General features: G+C 42.3%; 1 protein-coding gene across 6 annotated transcripts in view; it reads right to left on the bottom strand.

Annotated features, from left to right (window-relative positions):
• Positions 1-18,806, bottom strand: part of Larp4b (La ribonucleoprotein domain family member 4B) — a 78,193-nt gene that overhangs the window by 2,913 nt on the left and 56,474 nt on the right. For 4 of the 6 annotated variants that reach the window (XM_029547315.1, XM_021215490.2, XM_029547312.1 and 1 more), the window contains 7 exons: positions 18,404-18,514; positions 17,426-17,479; positions 17,120-17,329; positions 10,043-10,149; positions 9,467-9,718; positions 3,702-3,747; positions 2,160-2,324 (listed from right to left, as the gene is read on the bottom strand). In XM_029547315.1, the coding sequence (XP_029403175.1) occupies positions 2,160-2,324; positions 3,702-3,747; positions 9,467-9,718; positions 10,043-10,149; positions 17,120-17,329; positions 17,426-17,479; positions 18,404-18,514 (945 nt within the window). The remainder of the gene's footprint in view (positions 1-2,159; positions 2,325-3,701; positions 3,748-9,466; positions 9,719-10,042; positions 10,150-17,119; positions 17,330-17,425; positions 17,480-18,403; positions 18,515-18,806) is intronic. The other 2 variants (XM_029547316.1, XM_029547314.1) reach the window with 1 other exon arrangement.

The following is an 18,806-nucleotide window of genomic DNA, read 5'->3' as shown; positions in this document are numbered from 1 at the left end:
GAGACACAGGAGAAACCTCCAGCAAACAGAATGACATTTTGAGTCTGTCATTGGCTGCACAGCGCTCAGCCTTCTTGCTCTCAGCAAATGCATTATAATTACCTGTAAGCTTGTCTTTCTAAGTGAACAGCTTCCAAACACACCTTACTCATCTGACATATCAGGGCTCCCCATAGCTGGGGTGGAATTACCAAATTACACTGTGATTCACACTTGTAACTAATACAAAACAAAGACTGACATATCCACGCCTACATAAATCTGAGTGTCCGGTGGTGGGAGGTAGATACCCATAGGAGCTCTCATGAGAATCCACAAACCACCCTTGGAAGCAGGTGTACAAAATTGCTTTACCCAATTTAATAGGAAAGGTCACTAAGCTAAGACCTGAGTGAATCAGACATTACCCCATCAATGACTTGCTTAGTGGAGCCGTGATTCATACAAGTGTACACATGGTATGTCATTAACCCATCACGTGATTTTAGGACAAGTTAAGTAATTGGCTATAAGTTTAAATACAAAAAGACAAAATTTACTAACTGCTTTTCTCTTCAAAGAAGGTGAAAGTTCAAAGGTAAAATAAAGTTGCTGGAATAAAGTAGCTGCAGCTGCAGCTCTGGGAGAATGAACAACTTACACTTCTGCCTGGGGTGTGGGGGTGGTGGGAGGGGGACAGGGGCTCTGCTGGATTGAGAACCAGGTTTTTTATGACTACACAAGTGAAAGAAACCTAACACAAGGAAGCTAATGGCTTTCTATCTGTAAAAGTATGCTCAGAGCTGGGCGTGGTGGCGCACGCCTTTAATCCCAGCACTCAGGAGGCAGAGGCAGGCGGATTTCTGAGTTCGAGGACAGCTAGGGCTATACAGAGAAACCCTGTCTCGAAAAAAAACAAAAACAAAAACAAAAACAAAAGACAAACGTGTGCTCAGATTCAGCTTGTGTTAAACACTGGCTCTAACACAGATACATATGGCACTTTGCAAAGTGGCCTAATGTCCCAAGTCTTCTGCAGTTCCTGCAGATGTATCACCACTGGCAGCAGTGAAGACTGTGTAACTTGGCCACAGAATCAAAACAGCCTTTCAGAAAGCAATAACTGTTTCTTACAGAAACTCAAGTACATTCAGAGCAGCGCTGTCTGGGAGGCTGGGAGGCCTGCTATTATTCTCTTACTTTTCACTAAGGGAGGAGGACATGCTTCAAAGCAAGACTTCATGACTGTTGAAATGATAATTTTGTTTTATAAGCCAACTGGATATTATTAGGTGAATGTTAAGACTTACAATATCTAAGACATCTCAATTCTAACATGTAACCCTTACTAAAAAAGATAGGATCTTGGGAAACACAGTGTCCATGCTAAAAACAGTAGCAATTACTACCCCAATATGAGATTCAACTTTTACTTGACCTTAATCTCAAGTTACTGTAGCAAAGTCATCTGCCCTAGTATTACGGCAGCCACTACTGTGGCTCTAACTCTGCGTAGGGTGGTGTCCCACCCTCTAAAGAAAAGACAGATGTGATATCTGACGTGCAGCCATAGCCTACCATGCAGCAGAAGGGATGCCTGGAACTAGGACTATCCTACAGCCCCCCACTGTGTGTACCCCTAGCACTCAGCCAGACTTTAGTAATTGGGCAGAAAGTAATTTCTCTAAATGTCCCACTGTCTTCAAACACTGACCCCGGCAGAGGGACAAATCCCATTTCCAACCTGCTAGCTAAGTGTCCTTCAGAAGTCGTCCTGGAAAGGAATCTGAGATGAGGACTGTAGTGAAAGACCACACTGCAGCCCAGAGTTTACCTGAAGCCACTACACCACAGCAGAGAGAGCCTAAGCTTCTTCCTACATACACTGTGTAGATTACCGCAGTCTGATTTCTGCTCTAATTCAGACTTCTGTGTCTCATTCTGTGCTTTGTGAAACAAAAAGTCTCTGAATGTCAATAACAAAAATGGATCTAGGCATCTGCACAGGCTTCAATGGCAACCCCAGCAGATGGCAAGAGAAAGGACGGCTGAGCTGGTCCCACCTATCACCCAGACCTCAGACCTCTCCCTCCCTTCTCACGTGTGCGAAGGACCTGGGTCAAGTCCTGGTACAAAATCAGTGCTTAGAAAACATCAGCAACTGATAACACATAGCTTACTCTTTCTTTTGAAGATCCTATGATCAAGCTGGAAAGCCTGTTTTCAAACAAGTCCTCTGCCTTCAAATTGCCTGCAGCTCCAGGTAATGGGGGGAAGTTGGACAGTCCCAGTTCGAAGCTCGGCGATGGAGGCTTTGGTGGTGTTGGAGACTGCGTCTGACTGCTCTGCAACACAGCAACACCCCATAAGGTCACACAAGTGTGGAGTGACAAGAGTAGAAAGCAAGGCAAAGAATCTTCCAACTTTCACATCCGCCCCAAAATTTATAAATGTTGCACAAATAATTTCTAGGGTCCAACTAACTTAAAACTTAGGCCACCATGATAAACTGTGAGCAGAGTCTAGAAAACAATAACGTCAGAGTTCAGATGTAAACAGTAGGCCAGTGTGAGGGTTCAGTGGACAAATGTCTGCTGCCAAGCCTGGGGGCGTACACTTAATCCCTGGAACCCACACAGTACAAAGAAAAAAAGAAACCACTCATACAAGTTGTCCTCTGACATTCATATATGGGCCAAACATGTGAGCTGTGCATATACACACATGCAAACACACAAACACACACACACAATTACAAAAATCAAAAGGTAAGCAAGTTAAAAGATGTAACGCATCTAAGGCGACAAACCAAACAGAGGCTGTACTGATAACCTTCCAGCTGAAGTTCGCCAGGCTATGAGCCCTTACAACCGCCCTTTCAGTAGCATTCTTGGTGATCAGATCAAATGTGATCGCACAGAGCTTGTTTAAAAGTAACCCATACCTCAATGGCTCCCAAAATGTTAGTAAGAGTGAAGCCAGAAAGTGCTTCCTGCCGAGAAAAGGATGCTGGATCTCTCTAATGGGAAGACAGACAGCCACACCCCTAGGCTGCTAAGATCTATGGTATAAATGAGGCCTCTGCTCACAGTGCTGCAGAGGGAAGATGGGCTTCTGCTAGCTTGGCTACTGCATCTAATATCCAAACAAACTTGATGTGTACTATTAGCCAAGGTTTCAGCATCTACTCTCGAGTCTTAGATGTTTCCCAGTGGTTGGGAGGAGAGCTCTTGCTTAAAAATCCCATTATAGTTACCCCATTATAGTTCTTTGCATGGTTCCTCCTCATATCTCAGTCTTAATCCACTTAAATAGTGCTCATGTTTGCTATCTATTATATTTAAATGTCTTAAAGATATCCCTTTGGGAATAAGAGATGGTTCTGTAAGTAAGATTGCTTGCTCTACAAACATGAGGGCCCAAGTTTAAATCCTTAGAACTCATGTAAAAAGAAAAATGTAGCTGGATGTCTGGAACCCTAGCATTGACGGGATAATCAAAGGAGTTCACTGGCAACCAACCTACCTGAAACAGGGGGCTTCCAGTTCAATAAGAGACTATCTAAAAACAATAAGACTGAGTGATAGACACCTGAAGTCTCCTTTTGGCTCTTATGTATTCCAGTGGATGGGTTCATACATTAGTGAGCTTGTGTGAGTATGCGTGCTCGCGCGCGCACACGCGCGCACACACACACACACACACACACTTTATATACTTACTGTAAACTTCTCTTCTCTTTTCTTCCGATAGCCAAAGGAATTTTTCCTAGAAGAAAGCAAAAGACCATCATTTTTCCCCTCACTTGAAAAATTTGCAAAGCTTTTGTTTGGTTCGCATATACAAAGCAGCATGCACCAACTCAACCAGTCTTTAATATGTTTAATCTTTCATGAATAAATTCTGATTCTAAAAGTCAACTTTGAAAAGCACAGTGGGAGCCGAGGCATTGCAGCACATGCCTGCACTGGGGTGGCCGAGGCAAGAGGCTGAAAAGCTCATGGTCAGCCTGTATCATATAACAAAATGATCTTACGGTCTTAAACAAAAGTACAAACAAATCAAAATGTTCAAAGGAAATCATTAAGTAAGACATGGAGAAAGATAAAGAGAAAAATAGTTATTCTTAGTAGCTACTTAGAATTTCTAAGATTTGAATGTTTAAATCCCTTCAGCTGGAATGACAAGATATATATAATATAAAATCTAGCACTAAACTATATAGGTTAGCTATTTAAAACACGAGTAAAAAAACTATAATTAATCCTTACTACAAAAGCCACATAAGAACCTCTAAACCTTAAGGGGTCCCTAAAGTTCAAGCTTGCCTTCCCACCAACAGCAGCCAGACCCTGGGCAGAAAGGCTGAGGTCTGTGCCCTGCAGCTCCACAGTGAGCCACTGCATCAACATTTATAGCATCCTGGATGAGTGTGTGGCCTAACAAGCCACACATGACTCTCAACTTTTTATTTTTACTTGTTTATCTCTTCTATTATTTAATCTGAACAGACTCTCCAAAGGAGATTCATCATATAAACATAAAGAGAATTTTTTATAGAAAAAAAAATGGTTTTCCTAACATTTTTCTATTCTTTTTTGTTTTCTATTTTTACTAGAATAATAAGCTTGAGGACTGCTCTACAGACCCTCTGGCTAGCTTAGTAGGGGTTAAATGCCTGAGGAGAGACGAGCTATGTGCCACAAAGGTGGGCATGAGCAGCAACCTGTAGGAATATGTCCCTTGGTCCCAGTAACCAGGCCTTTGGGCATGTGAGTCCATTGTGAGCACCTGTATTACAGTTGCTGCCTCAAGATACCATAAAGGCTCATCACTGGGCTGGCTTCCCTCAGGTATCTGTGTAGCAACAACAATGCTACCTGACAAGTGTCTTTCTGCCAGTCTATGGCCTCCCACAAAAAGTATTACTGCCTTCAGAGCACCTTGATAGCCCACTAGGAACCTACTGGGTGCAGTAATCCTGTAATGGCAGGATGTCCTGGAACACGTTATCTGTGCCCATCCCTCACAAAGTGATTGCAAAGTGAATACACAGCCAGAGGCCGCAGCCCACAGGGACAGGCAAGGAGACAGTCCAGGCACACTCAATCTGCAACTGGATGGATACTGGGAATTCTCATGCTTTGGACCCCACATGGGCATGCTTCTGCTCTGTGAGCTAAGAGAGCTCAATCAGCACCTGGCGTTTGGAGATTTTTACTATATTGACCTTGGCATGCACAAGGGTAGCAGATACATGACAGAAGCCTTGAAGACGCTATGGGAACCTCTTAGTGCTTCAGACCAACAGAAAAAGTTAATGGGTGACAAGTCCTCTGAAAAGCAATGGACGGGAAGCTCTGTGAGCTCAGTGGAAGAGCAAGTCTTTCAGGAAGAAGATCCAGATCACCCCTCCTGCTTCTGAATACACCCTCTGGCTATGGGCCATATGATGCAGAAAGAAGGAAGCTACACATTAATCCTGGTTCCATCGGTCCACACCTCAAAAACAAGGACTGAAAGCTACATCCATTCATGGTTCAACAATAAATATGGTTCACTATTGTTAGTAAAGTGAACATACGAGCTTCTCTCAAGTTTCACTGGAAGTGTTAAGTTCCTACTTAGGAACATAACACTTTTGGTGAGAAACAGTAACAGTCTCCATTATCTGTCTGGTAGAAGCATAAACCTGTTCCAGCAGCTACTTGGAAGTTCAAATACTGCTGGGAGACTAACAGTGACTATGTCACCGAAGAAGTAGAGCATACTGGTTAACAAGATGTCCTCCAGGCTCGGCCTATCTCTTTATTTCACTTTGTAAGGTGGCAAGGATTCTGCAAACACTGCTTTTCCTCTGACAGCAGCTCTGCTAAGCTTTCATTACCGAGTTCTGGAAGAACAAAGGAAATTTACCCTTCAGCTTACAATCTTTTTACACTGTACCTGTTGAACCCAGAAGGTCTGTTGTCCAGACTCCCTTCTCTCCCAATTCAAGTCTTTAAGAATCCCAAATCCTTGGCTGTCACCTGATGTCACTAACTGTGTTACTCAATGCTACCCTTTTGACTTTTCAGGCTCCAATAACCCATTTGGTATAAAAATGGCTGGAAGAGCTTTTTTCCTTGATGACTCACAGGCCATTGTTCTATTAAGCCATTGTGCCATGGTGCCTGTGCTCACAGTAGCTTCAAGACACTGCCACCATCACTGAAGATGGTAGTTGCTGCTTCCAAATTCGTCAAAGTGCACTGAAAGCCAAGAGATCCTCTCCTCCTGTCCCATGCTGTCCTTCATGGTTATGAGCATTTATAGGTAGCAGCCCTAGCCAAGCAAGAATTTCCATGCTATTTCCCCTATGTCACTCACTTACTGTGTCTTTGTGCCATACTTTAAAAATCAGCAATATTTCTAACTTTATTGTGTATTTTGTGGTAGTCTGAGTTTTAAGGTTACCACTGCGATTGCTCTGCGATGTCAAGAGCTTCACCTATGTAAGATGGTGAACTTAACAGATGAATATGTGGTCTGAAACTTTACTGACCAGCTTTATATTTCCCTATTCCCTGGGGTACAAAATATTGAAATGAACTGTACAAAGTGTTTAAGTGAAAAGAAGAGCCATATGTCTTTCTCTTTAAAATCTAGAAATGATTGAGCTGAGTGGAGAAGGCACATCACAGCAGAGATGCTGAATAGCCATCACACATCAGCCAGTGAATACATGAGTAACAGGAGAGCCAACTGGCCTTCCTGTTGACAGAAGACATTCCAGCGACCCAGACAAAAGACCAAATGAGCCACAATATTCCTAGATGGATATGGGAATGATGGCTAACAAGGTTCCCTCTTTTTAGTCCTGTGGGAGTGAGAGGTAAGGAAGTTGTAGATGCTGACAGAGGTTGGCACGTGACACACAGGAAAGAAGTATCTCCCTTACACCAGAGCACAGGTGAAGTAGCAGGCTCTGAGGCAGAGGATGCAGAGAGGTAGCTAGAAGACCCAGCTACCGGCACACACAAGAGGGTTCACCTAAGTCAAACAGCTTCCCATTGAAGGAAGATACAATCTAGGACATACCAGCTACAGAAGTCAATGCCCAACATTGAAGCTTTTAATGGTCCAGCTGACTCTACCAGGGACTAATGTAGTGTCTGACTATTACGACATGGTTACTGAATGATTTAAGCAAGTACTGAAAATGTATATTAAGAGTAAATGATTCTTTTCAATTACTATTGGTTGTTGACAATGCACCTGGCCATCCAAAAGCTCTGATGGAAACACAGATGTTAAAAAAAAAACAAAAAACAACCTAACAACATGCATTCTGCAGTCATGGGCCAAAAAATAATTTTAACTTTTGGGCCTTAGTGTTCAATAAATGCACTTCATAGGAATTGGGTAGATGATGGTCAGTCAGAAAATGCTTGATGCCCAATCATCAAGACCTGAGCTTGAGCCATAGAACCCATATTTTAAAAAACCATGCACTAGGTCTAGGGAGATGGTTTTTGTAAATTGCTTGTCATGCAAGCATGAGGACCTGAGTTTGAATCTCAAGGTGCATAAAAGCCAGGAGCAATGGCTCTATCTATAACCCAAGTATACACAGGGAACAACAGGCAGATCTAAAGTTTGCCAAACTGTCAGCTCCAGGTTTAGTCACAGACAAAGGTGGAGAGTGAGAGAAGAAGATTGTCTCTGGCCTCTATGTGCATCACCCAAAGATGTATGTCTGTACATATGTAAGAACACTAGAGGCATGGATTCTCCAAAATAAAAATGCCAAGCGGCTATGTTTACAATCCTGGTTGTGGGGTATTTGGGACAAGGGAAACCCTGTAGTCAACCAGTCTTGCCTAACTGGTTAAATGAGAGAAACTGTCCTCAAAATGAAGAGACATGAGACTCGAGCAAAACCCAAAGTTGATAAACATGATACACATAGCCTGCTTATTCCCTTCCCGGACACACACACACACAAAACAGGAAACAACACTCATAGACAACAGCAAGCCTCTGAAAGAGAGTCAACTGAGCACCTTGGAAAGGACCCAGCATCTCAGGTGCTGCGAAAACACCTGAGGTTGGTGAGAGGCCATCAGAGGGCAACAGTGATGGATGGATGTGGGTTTCAGGGGAGGAAGTGACTTCGGAGAGCTGGAAGCAGGATGAGACCTGAGATGAGCCAGCTTCACGATCCTAACTGTCCTTATCCACCCTTCAATGGTTTAGGGAGCTGCTTTGTACAGATCAGCAAAAATATGGTTTCTGAGACAGAGCTACTAATGACTCAGATCTTCCAGGGGTATGGATGAACAACAAAAGGTTAAGACTACCACTCGGCAATTAGGCAGTAGCAGGGGGTGAGATCTGTGAATAAAATAAACAGCAGCATATGCTTTTAAAACAAAAGAAAATAGACAGCACTGTCTTAGTCTTGGGTATCACACACCTATGCTAACCTTCAACATTCTGAATCACTCAGCACACTAAACAAAAACCTATGTGGCTCGCTTTGCCACGACACCTGCTTTATTGTGCTGCTTTAGACCAACACCTGCTGCATCTCAGAGGTGTGCCTTTGGTCTGACTCTGTACCAAGAAAGAGGAATCAACAGGAAAATCCTGACAGGCTTCATCACATTAGTAACAGGCCTAGTTAACACTGGGTAGGGGGCAGACCCTGAGCCCACCTGTTTCTTTTCTAATCTCACTTCTTTAGAGGAAGTATAAACAGCAGGAGAAAAGACAGTAAGCAAAAAGGAAGCTGCAGTAGAGGCTACAGGAAGAAGTACAGTAGCTTACACTCAGTGTATGGAAATCACCCTAGATAATGACAAACATCAAGACTCCAAGAACTACTTGCTCAAGAATGGAAATAATGTGGCAATAGGTATTGCTCTACAAGAGCAGCTTTTGTTTCTAATTAAATTTAGTAGAAACGGCATTTAAATGCTGGCTTGTGTGGCTATGTGACTCACATCTGTCTACTATATCCCAATGACAGCTCCAGTCCCATTTCTTTAATTTGTGTGGAGCACTAGGCACTGAACCAGGACCTGTTTATGCTAGGCATGCACTCCACAGCTGAGCTGCATACCCAGAACCCACGGGACACACCTTAGAGCCCAAGTCTGTGCAGGACAGTGACCTCAAGGGCCAGGGCTAACTGCTAAGGTGAAACTGTATGTAGGAAGAGCAGGTTAGAAACTGTACAGCTCCTAAATATCAGCTTAGTTTTATGAAAGAAAATGTCATTCGTTTAAGGGAAAAAAACAAAACAAAAACAGGGAGTAAGCACTAAGTCTTTGCTCTAAAACTGACTATCCTGAGGAGTTAAGGAAAACACTGTATAGCCTTCTATTTGATTTTTCTGAAGTGTATTACGATATAATTATAAAAATCTAAGTTGAAACTTAAAATATTAATAGTTCATGATCGGTACATGATATCTGTTTGACAAAATATGTGAGTGACTTACCTTCCTCTCCCTAAACCAGGAGAGGATTCAAGACTACTTGGCTCCACACGCCCAGTTCCAATCTCTCTCTTGGCATAAGCTGAAGGGTTTTGTATTCGTGTTCTAGTTTGCCCTGTTTGCCTCGTCTGTGGGCTCCGGACACCATTAATTAATCGATCTGCAGTGAAGTTAAATATTGAAGGACTTTCTAGCAGCCCAGGCCCTCTCTCTGTACTAGGAATCGCATGGCGCAGATGAGACTTACTAGGATTCCTGCAAATGAGATGTTTGTATATGCTGAGTTATAAAGCAATCAAGGAGTATAGAATGAACATGCTAACGTGAACTATGTATGTCAAGATCTGCTTCCTACTGAATAAAGACACGGTAAAAGCTGCCCCCAAAGCCTTCTCTGAAGAGAATCTCTTCCTTACTACTGGCATCCATTTGGGGGTTTACTTTAGATTACAGTTTTTAGTATCAGGTAGTCTCATCTCTGATGAGCATTATGAGTGGTTACACAGATATCTCATTACAGACAACCTGGAACACCGCAACATGAAGCTCATAAGCACTGAAAGCAACCTTTGAACTTGCCTGCTTCTAGGAGGATATTGTCTGAGTGATGTCAGAGGAGACGTTGCAGGTTTGAAGGTCGGAGATGTAAACCCATTTATAAATCCAGTACTTGGAAAAGGAGTTACCTGGATTAACAAAACATGACAAAAACAAACAAAAATCAAGCATGTAAAAACATGAGGCACTTCAATTGGATTTACACTGTTCTATCTTAGGTAAATCAGATTATGTCTTCCTCTTGCCAGAGGTGTTAATTCCATTTTATGCTTAAAAATAACTGCAGTGTAAGGGAAAAACTCACATTATTACTACAGGTAATGTCTATCGAGCACGCAAGCCATGGCTATTGCTAAGAACTTTCTCCCTATCGTGTAACTAATTCTTGGCAGGGTTTCTCTGTATAGCCCTGGCTGTCCTGGAACTCACTTTGTAGACGAGGCTGGCCTCGAATTCAGAAATCCACCTGCCTCTGCCTCCCAAGTGCCAAAGGCTTGCACCACCACTGCCCGGCTGTAATTAGTTCTTATACTGACCAAATGAGAACAGCAAGAAGACACAACACGGAGTCCTGGATATAGGCACTGCTCAATTGCTTAAATAAGTTACTACTACGAGTACAACTACTTCCAATCTGCTAAGAGGTAGATGATTCTTTATTTTCAATAGCCTTAATAAAATTCAGCAAAAAACCCAACTTTAGGAATTCTCACATTCTTACTGTCCCTAGCCATGCGTGTGCCACCCGCACAGCTTCTAACAGGGATTTCTTCTCTCCAATCCCTGCCCCTTTTAAGGGTTTACTTTCATGTAAAACTTGCTGTAAACAGCATCCTATATTTCAGACTATAAATTTTTTTATATATTGTTGTATTTAAATGTTCTTTATCATTATAAATTATTATAAATAATAATCTAAAATGATGAACATGTAAATACAACAATATAGGTTCAGGCCTTTAATCCTAGAACTTGGGAAGTAAAGGCAGGTGGATCTCTGAGTTCTGACTTCAAGCCCAGTCAGGTCTATAAAGAGAGTTCCAGGACACCTTAGGCTACAGAGAAACCCTGTCTCAATAAAACAAACAGACAAACAAACAAAAACAAAACAAACAACAAAAAAGCAAAAGAAAATTACAACATGCCATAATAGCTTCAAGATTTGAGCTAAATACACTTTTAAAAAGTTTATGAGCTTAAATGCAGGATTTTAATTACCACTCAACTGTTTTTAACATCTTAATACATAAAATTAAGGTAAAACTCAGCAGCTTCGGGCCACATATTTCACCACTTCAGGTCAATCCCTGGATGCCAGAGAGATATCTTCTGAGAGTTAGCCTTTATCCTCTGACTGGTCCATGTATATCCTAGCATGTGTCCAGCTATAGACACAAAGACACACACTTTTAAAAACTCAGTGTTGCCAGGCATGATAGTGCACGCCTTTAAACCCAACACTCAGAAGGCAGGCAGGCAAATCTCTCCATTGGTTTGCGTGTGTGCGTGCGTGTGTGTATGTCTGTGTCTGTGTGTGTGTGTGTGTGTCCGTACATGTCCAGGATAGTCAGGTTACAGAGAAATCTTGTCTCAAAAAAAAAAAAAAAAAAAAAACCAACAATAACAACAACAAAACCAAAATCAAAACCAAGGGTGGGGGACACAGAGACGGCTCCGGGAGGGGTGGACCGGGTAAAGACCCTTGCTGTTCACGCCTGGTAACCTGAGTTCAATCTCTAGAACTCATACACAAGATGGAAGGAGAGAACCAACTTCACACTCTTGCTGTGGCACGTGGGCACAAAACCAGAATCATCACCGTCATCACCGTCACCACCGTCACCACCATCATTACCAATAACAAGACAGCAGGGTGAGGTCACTCCCTCCCTGCCTCTGGGGCCTGCAGGTTCAAATACTTTCCAAGTAAACACCAGGCACTTAGCTGCCAGAGGCCTTCAGTTCCTCCCTTGATTGTTCACTAAACTGAAGAAATACAGGTCTCATACAGCCCGAGAAAAGGAAACAGGAAGGGGGGAGAAGCTAAGCAGTCCTCTTCTGTACTAACCGGAAACAGACATTCTGATTGACAATAGCCATTAGAGCTAACATATCATTCCTTGGCTAAAAAATTAAAGCGACAAAGGAAAACACTTTTAAGGAACCCACTACTTGACAAACTCCACAATCCATAAAAAATATACTGCTTAAAAAGTCTCTCTCAACGCCGGGCGTGGTGGTGCACGCCTTTAATCCCAGCACTTGGGAGGCAGAGGCAGGCGGATTTCTGAGTTCGAGGCCAGCCTGGTCTACAGAGTGAGTTCCAGGACAGCCAGGACTACACAGAGAAACCCTGTCTCGAAAAACCAAAAAAAAAAAAAAAAAAAAAAAAAGTCTCTCCCAGCTATACAACAGACAGGGGATTACTATCTAGAATATTTGAAGAAACCTAAAGTTAAAGACCAACCCCCAAGTCATCCACCTAATAAACAGGCCAATGAACTGACACTACTCTGCTCTCAGGGAACACTGACTGCCACGGCTATACCTGAAAAGGTACTCGGCAGCCTCAGCCACCAGGGAATGCTCTTTCTGAGCCGGGAAGGATACAAATGCTGGCTAAGAAAGAGCAACTCTAAGTAGCCAATAGTGTAGATGGTGTAGCCAATTTACACTATCTATAGAAACCAGTCTGGACACCGAGACTACCATGTGACCCAGCTATATCACCCTTGAGTATTCACATACCCACGTTTATTACTTCTTTATTTATAAGAGCCAGGAAACGGAACCATCCTATTATGTGAAGCAAAGCAAACCTTAAAAAGGTAAGTACTGTGTATTTCCTTTAATATTTGGAACCTAGCCTTGAAGGGTGGTAGGCAGATGCAGGAAAGAGACCATGAAACTAGGAGGAAGATCATGAGAGGGGAGGGAGGGCTTTTAGAGGGAAAAGCAGAGGTAGTAACACACTAGTATTAAGCAGAGGCGACTCTCTGAGAGGAGAAAGTAGTAGTGGGGGACATGGGAAAAGAGAATTAATGGGTACAAAGCATAATAATACACATTCACCAAAATGCAATAAGACCCATCATACCTTGTTGTTTGTTAAAAATTAAGAAAAAAAAAAGAAAAGAAAAGAAAATTACATGCTACAAGAGCCACTTAACTCAGACCTAACTTTAGGAGAACTGAAATGTGGCAAGACCATTCTGGTAGTAGTAACACACACCTTTAATTCCTTTGATCCCAGCAAAGGCAGGTAGATCTCTGAGTTTAAGGCCAGTATAGGCTACAGAGTGAGTTCCAGGACAGCCAAGGCTACACAGAGAAACCCTGTCTCAAAAAAACAAAACAAGCAAACAAACAAACAAAACTGTTAAGACCAAAACACCAGTTTAAACTCCTAATTTTACACATAACATACCTCAGAAAAGGGCCTAAGTGGGAAGGCCTGGATATGAAACAACAGAAAAGGCACCTAGACAAGGAGTATGACAAGAGGTGACAGGGTATGCCACTGCGGGGGACCTCAGCAAGGCACGCCTGTGCAGCAGGCACATGGGGAAGAACACTACTGGGAAGAGGCCAAGGGACAATTCCTCTACAGATCTCTTCTAACACTTCTGGGAGATACAACCACATAGCCAAGGGTCCCTGCTCACAGAAAGTGCACTATTTTTATTTTTAGAAGCATATTTCCTTCTCATTAGAAATCAAAAAGGGACAGGTGTTTCCTTCTGCCTCCTCTTGGCCTGAATCATTTGTACAGTGCAAAGGCTTCACTGGGCATTCTCCTCCACATGTACTCAGTCATGGCTACCTTGCCCTCCTACACCTCTTCTGCCCCTCCTTCCCACGCTGGACCCTCCCAAAACCAAACACCCCCCAACCTTCATGCTGCACCTGTGAGAAAACCACGAAGCACTTGTCTGATCTAGCATTATTTTGCTTACTGTATTGATCCAACTTTTTTTTCCCTGCAAATGATGTGATGTAGTTCTTCTCTATGGCTGAATGTATATATAACATATGTTTTTCCTTTCCCACTCCTGCTCCTGGAATGATGACTCTGAGATTAATTAGTTATTATTAAATGGCTAGGCCAAAAGTGTTAGCTCATTTCCTGACCAGCTCTTACCTACATTTAACCATTCTACATCTACTACTTGGTTAGTTGCCTCTCCTTCAGTCCCAGACCACTTCTTCCTTCTCACCACTTCAGCGTCTCTCCAGGTCTGACGGCCCATCCCTCATCTCTCCCCAAGTCTCTTTTACCTCTTACTATTAGCCAGAATCCTCTCTTCTTGCCAGTGTCCCACTTCCTACTTCCTGCTTTTTTACTGACAGGTGGCTTGCAAGAGATCCTCTCTATAGTTAGCACATGGTTCTCTATTGTATCTATTCACTAACTGACAGGCACCTAAAGACTTGGTCACTGTGTATAGTTCACAATGTAGATGAATGTGCAGACATCTCTACTGTCTAGGGATATTTATTCCACTGGATGTATGCCATGGGTGGTAAACTGGATGCTACTATAGGACAACTTTTGTTGTTTTTCAGAATGTCCACACTGATTTCCATGGTGGCTGAACTAATTTATATTGCCAGGAACCGTGTACAAGGAATCCCTTTCCCTGCACCCTCACCAGTGTATCAGCATGCCATTTATCTTCCTGACAACAGATGGAATCTTTGCAGTTTTTAATTGTATTTACTTCATGGCTAAGAAAGCTGTACAATTTTGTTGTTGTTGTTGTTGTTGTTGTTGTTTTTCGAGACAGGGTTTCTCTGTGTAGCCCTGGCTGTCCAGGAAATCACTCTGTAGACCAGACCAGCCTCGAACTCAGAAATCCACCTGCCTCTGCCTCCCGAGTGCTGGGATTAAAGGCATGTGCAACCATGCCCGGCACAATTTTTTACTTATATATAAATTAGTCACATGTATTTCTTCTTAAAGCTTTTATTACTGTGTGAGAGATATAATTTACATGTGGGGTTATCGTGCCACTGCACACGTATGAAGGCCGTTGCCCAGGTTGTGCAAGTACTGAGGCAGATCACTGGTCCACTGGCTCTGCTTTTAGAGCTGTCTGTCTTACCAACTTGTCATTTACTTATTTGTTCTGATGTGCCATTTTCTTTTTTTTTAGCTCATTGTGTATTTGGGTAGGAAGCCTTTATTGGATAAACCTGGTAACAGTTCTCTTCCAGTACAGGTTGTCTCTACTATGGCAATTGCTTCTTTGTTGGGTAGAAACTTTTAAGCACCCTGTTTGTCCACTGTTGCTGTCTTTACCTATGCCTATATCTCCCTGTAGTTTCCTCTGGTCATTTCAAAGTTTAGAGATAGATATAAGTCTTCATTTTAGAAATTGATATACCAAACTTTGTACTGCAGTGTTCTATAGAACTTGAGGGAGGGGAGCGTTATGGGCCCGAGACTCTCCTGTTATTCCTGTTCTACATATGATTAGAGAGCTACCTTTAAAACATGGAACATACCTTCATTTCTTTTTTCTTTTTTAAAAAACATTTATTTATTTTTTAATATGCATAGGTGTCAGGGTGTCAGATCCCCTAGAACTGAACTTATAGACAGTTGTGAGCTGCCACGTGGGTGTTGGGAATTGAACCTGGGTCCTCTGGAAGAGCAGCCAGTGCTCTTAACCACTGAGCCATCTCTCCAGCCCATTTTCATTTCTTAAGGAAATGAAATCTTCCATATTACTTCCTACAAGATTCAGGTCAAAGTCCATATGTCTAGGACTCTTATGAAAGCAACTTAGCACCCTCGTTCCCAGCTGCCTGCTACAATGAGAATAAAAGCTGATCTTTGGCAACCTGGGTGCTTTTGTACACACAATCTATCCTCAGACCTTCCTTTCTTTTTTTTTTTTCCCGAGACAGGGTTTCTCTGTATTGCCCTGGCTGTCCTGGAACTCACTTTGTAGACCAGGCTGGCCTGGAACTCAGAAATCCACCTGCCTCTGCCTCCCAAGTGCTGGGATTAAAGGCGTGCACCACCATCGCCCGGCCAGACCTTCCTTTCTTTGATCCTTCTAAGTTCACATGAAATATGAACACCAGATTAAGGTACATACAATGGCTCATCAGTTCTTGCTGTACGTTTAATGGAATTTTCTATTTATATCTATTTTTGTAGTATCAGCTCCTAAACATACTCATTTCCTCATAGACATTTATCTTCATCTTTCAGTATTTAACAGGACCTGCATTTTTAAGTATGAAAAACTCTGTCTCAAGCTCCCTCTTTATCACACCTCCCCTGCTTGCCTACCAATGAGTGGTACCGACTCTACCTGACAGGTGGCAGGCGGCACCCAGACACCTGATCCTGAGCACCCCCACTTGTTCTCTGTCTGGTCCACAGCCACACTCTGGATATGCACTCTTCCAGAGTTAATAACTTCATTTCTGCTTTCTGACCACTTCCTCCTATGCATCCTACTCTTTACCTTTCCTTACATTTACATCAGTATCAACAATGTGATGCAAGCCTACAGACAGGACCTCATCCACCTTTGTAATCTGGACCTCACTTTAAAGAACTTTACCTCACAAGGCTGATTTTCTTATCACGGAACCTTACCACAACCTCAATTACATCAATGAAGTCAAATCAGAATCCATGTTTCCTACTGTCTATTGCACAAAGCTGGAGAAAAGTGGCCATGCTCACTACAGACTTTATAAATTAAAGCCACAGACCTTAACAAAGACCAACCCTAAGGTGGGTATTTGAACTATGTTGAGTTCTGTGAGACATTCTGAAACCACTGAAATACATCTTCCTCTACGACAGAACTCCTTGTGTCAAGTCCCTCTCTCTGTGCAGGACACCAGCTGGAGCCTTTACTTGTACTGTGCTTCACAGAAAGGAAATGCTAAGAGGGTGGGAGGAAGGGATCACAGCCTTGCTCACTTTTTTGCACAAGACTCTACCTTTATTGCCCAATTAAATTTTAAATCCACACTATAAACCTGAGGTCTGTACACTAGACAAACTGTAGACACATGGCTCTCTGATTATGTAAATCTGTTATGTAAATTTAAAACAAAGAAAAGGCTTACCAAGGGTGGATCAAGATAACTATGTGTAGTTGACCATGTCTGGGGGGTGATCAGGCTGTACAGAGGGAACTGCTGCTGGGGACTGTACACTGGAGGTAAGTAAAACGATGTAGCATAGCGCTGCTGTGTATAAAGGTTCATGTCCAGAGGTCTAAATCCATTCTTTGGCAAAAATGTGTTTATCGCTATTGCCTTTGCTTTTATCCGCGCCTGTTTGGAGACATTCAAGATGTTACATGTTCCAATGAGAACATTTAAGAATACTAACCATGTAATAAACAAGCTATATGCAATGGTCTTATTTACCTTAATTGGCTTTCCTTGGAAAGTTCTGACTTCTTCTCGAAGGTACTTGTAAGCCTATGGGTAAAATTACACCACTCTGTTAACTTTGTAAGTTAACTTTTCAGCTCAAATAATGATATATATGGTTGAATATAGCAGACAGGATCTAAAAAGAGTGATTTTTGACCCTCTTTTGGTCACAGATCACTAAAAGCATCCTTATTATAGTACCTATACCCCAAATTATTGTAAAATATTTAAATGTTACTTTATAAGTATTAATAAATACCATATAAGCAGCCCCGAACCACAAGCTAAATCTCTTCAATTCAGATACAAAAAGTACTGCTTCCCTCCTATTAACCCCAATTAGAAACTAAGATTATGTAATGTAGGAAAAGAAGTGCTTAAAAGGAAGGAACGGGAGACTGGAATATTTGTGCTGTTATCACTACATAGGCCTACATCTACTATTATCAGAACATTAATCTTTATCAAACCCCATTTCACCAGAGGCTCCTCAGTTTCACTATGCTCACCCACCTGGTTCACCAGGCAGGTCATGGCCACACAACAGTGCCTCTACCCTTCGGCCTTCTAGGTTTCTGTTTTTTCCTTCTGACCCTCTGTCTGTAGTGCTCAAAATTTCACACTTGGTATACTTCCCCTAAATCAGACACCTTTAAGAGCACAAAACTTCTCAATACCTTTGAAAGCACTTTGCCACACAATGGACACCCCCTTACTGGTCAGGGTTAGGCTCAATTTTTCCCATTTTGCAAAAAAAAAAAAAAACTTTTCCCCAGATATGAGAGCAGATTTTATTTCCCACAACTGCTTACTCATAATACACTTAGAAGTAATGTGACCTTCTTTCAGTAGTGCTACAAAAACATACACGGTGTTGCTATAATAACCTAAATGTCCTAACTTCTGCTGTACACTGATGGAACATGGAGAAACTACGGACTTCACAGGTTGGCAGAGGAATATTCTTACCTGCTGTGCATCAGCTTCTGTTTCAAAGGTAATAAACCAATTATCATTATAGGCAAATTCACAGTTTATAAATTTTGGTAAATTATCTCCTTTAAATAGTGCTTCTACTTCCTACAGAAAACAGAGAAGTTAGAAATTAGTCCTCAGTTATTCTGCTTTTTGTCTTCATCAAATTAGGAGGAAAACGTCACCTCTCACGCTCTGCTGCAGCTGTGATGCAGCTGTAAAGCTTCTTTCAGAAACACTGCAGGGAGCACCCACGATCACATGCCACAGAGAAGGAAGTAATCACTGAAGGCTTTCCCCACAAGGAACTAGAATTAATATGAACAGTAGGGCCTGCACGCCCTGCCTAGTGCATAAAGAAACCCTCCGTTTGACCCCCAATACAACATAAACTGAG

The sequence above is a fragment of the Mus pahari genome, chromosome 16, assembly GCF_900095145.1.
Source record: "Mus pahari chromosome 16, PAHARI_EIJ_v1.1, whole genome shotgun sequence".
NCBI classification, from domain to species: Eukaryota; Metazoa; Chordata; class Mammalia; order Rodentia; family Muridae; genus Mus; species Mus pahari.
This window is presented reverse-complemented; position numbering and strand designations above follow the sequence as displayed.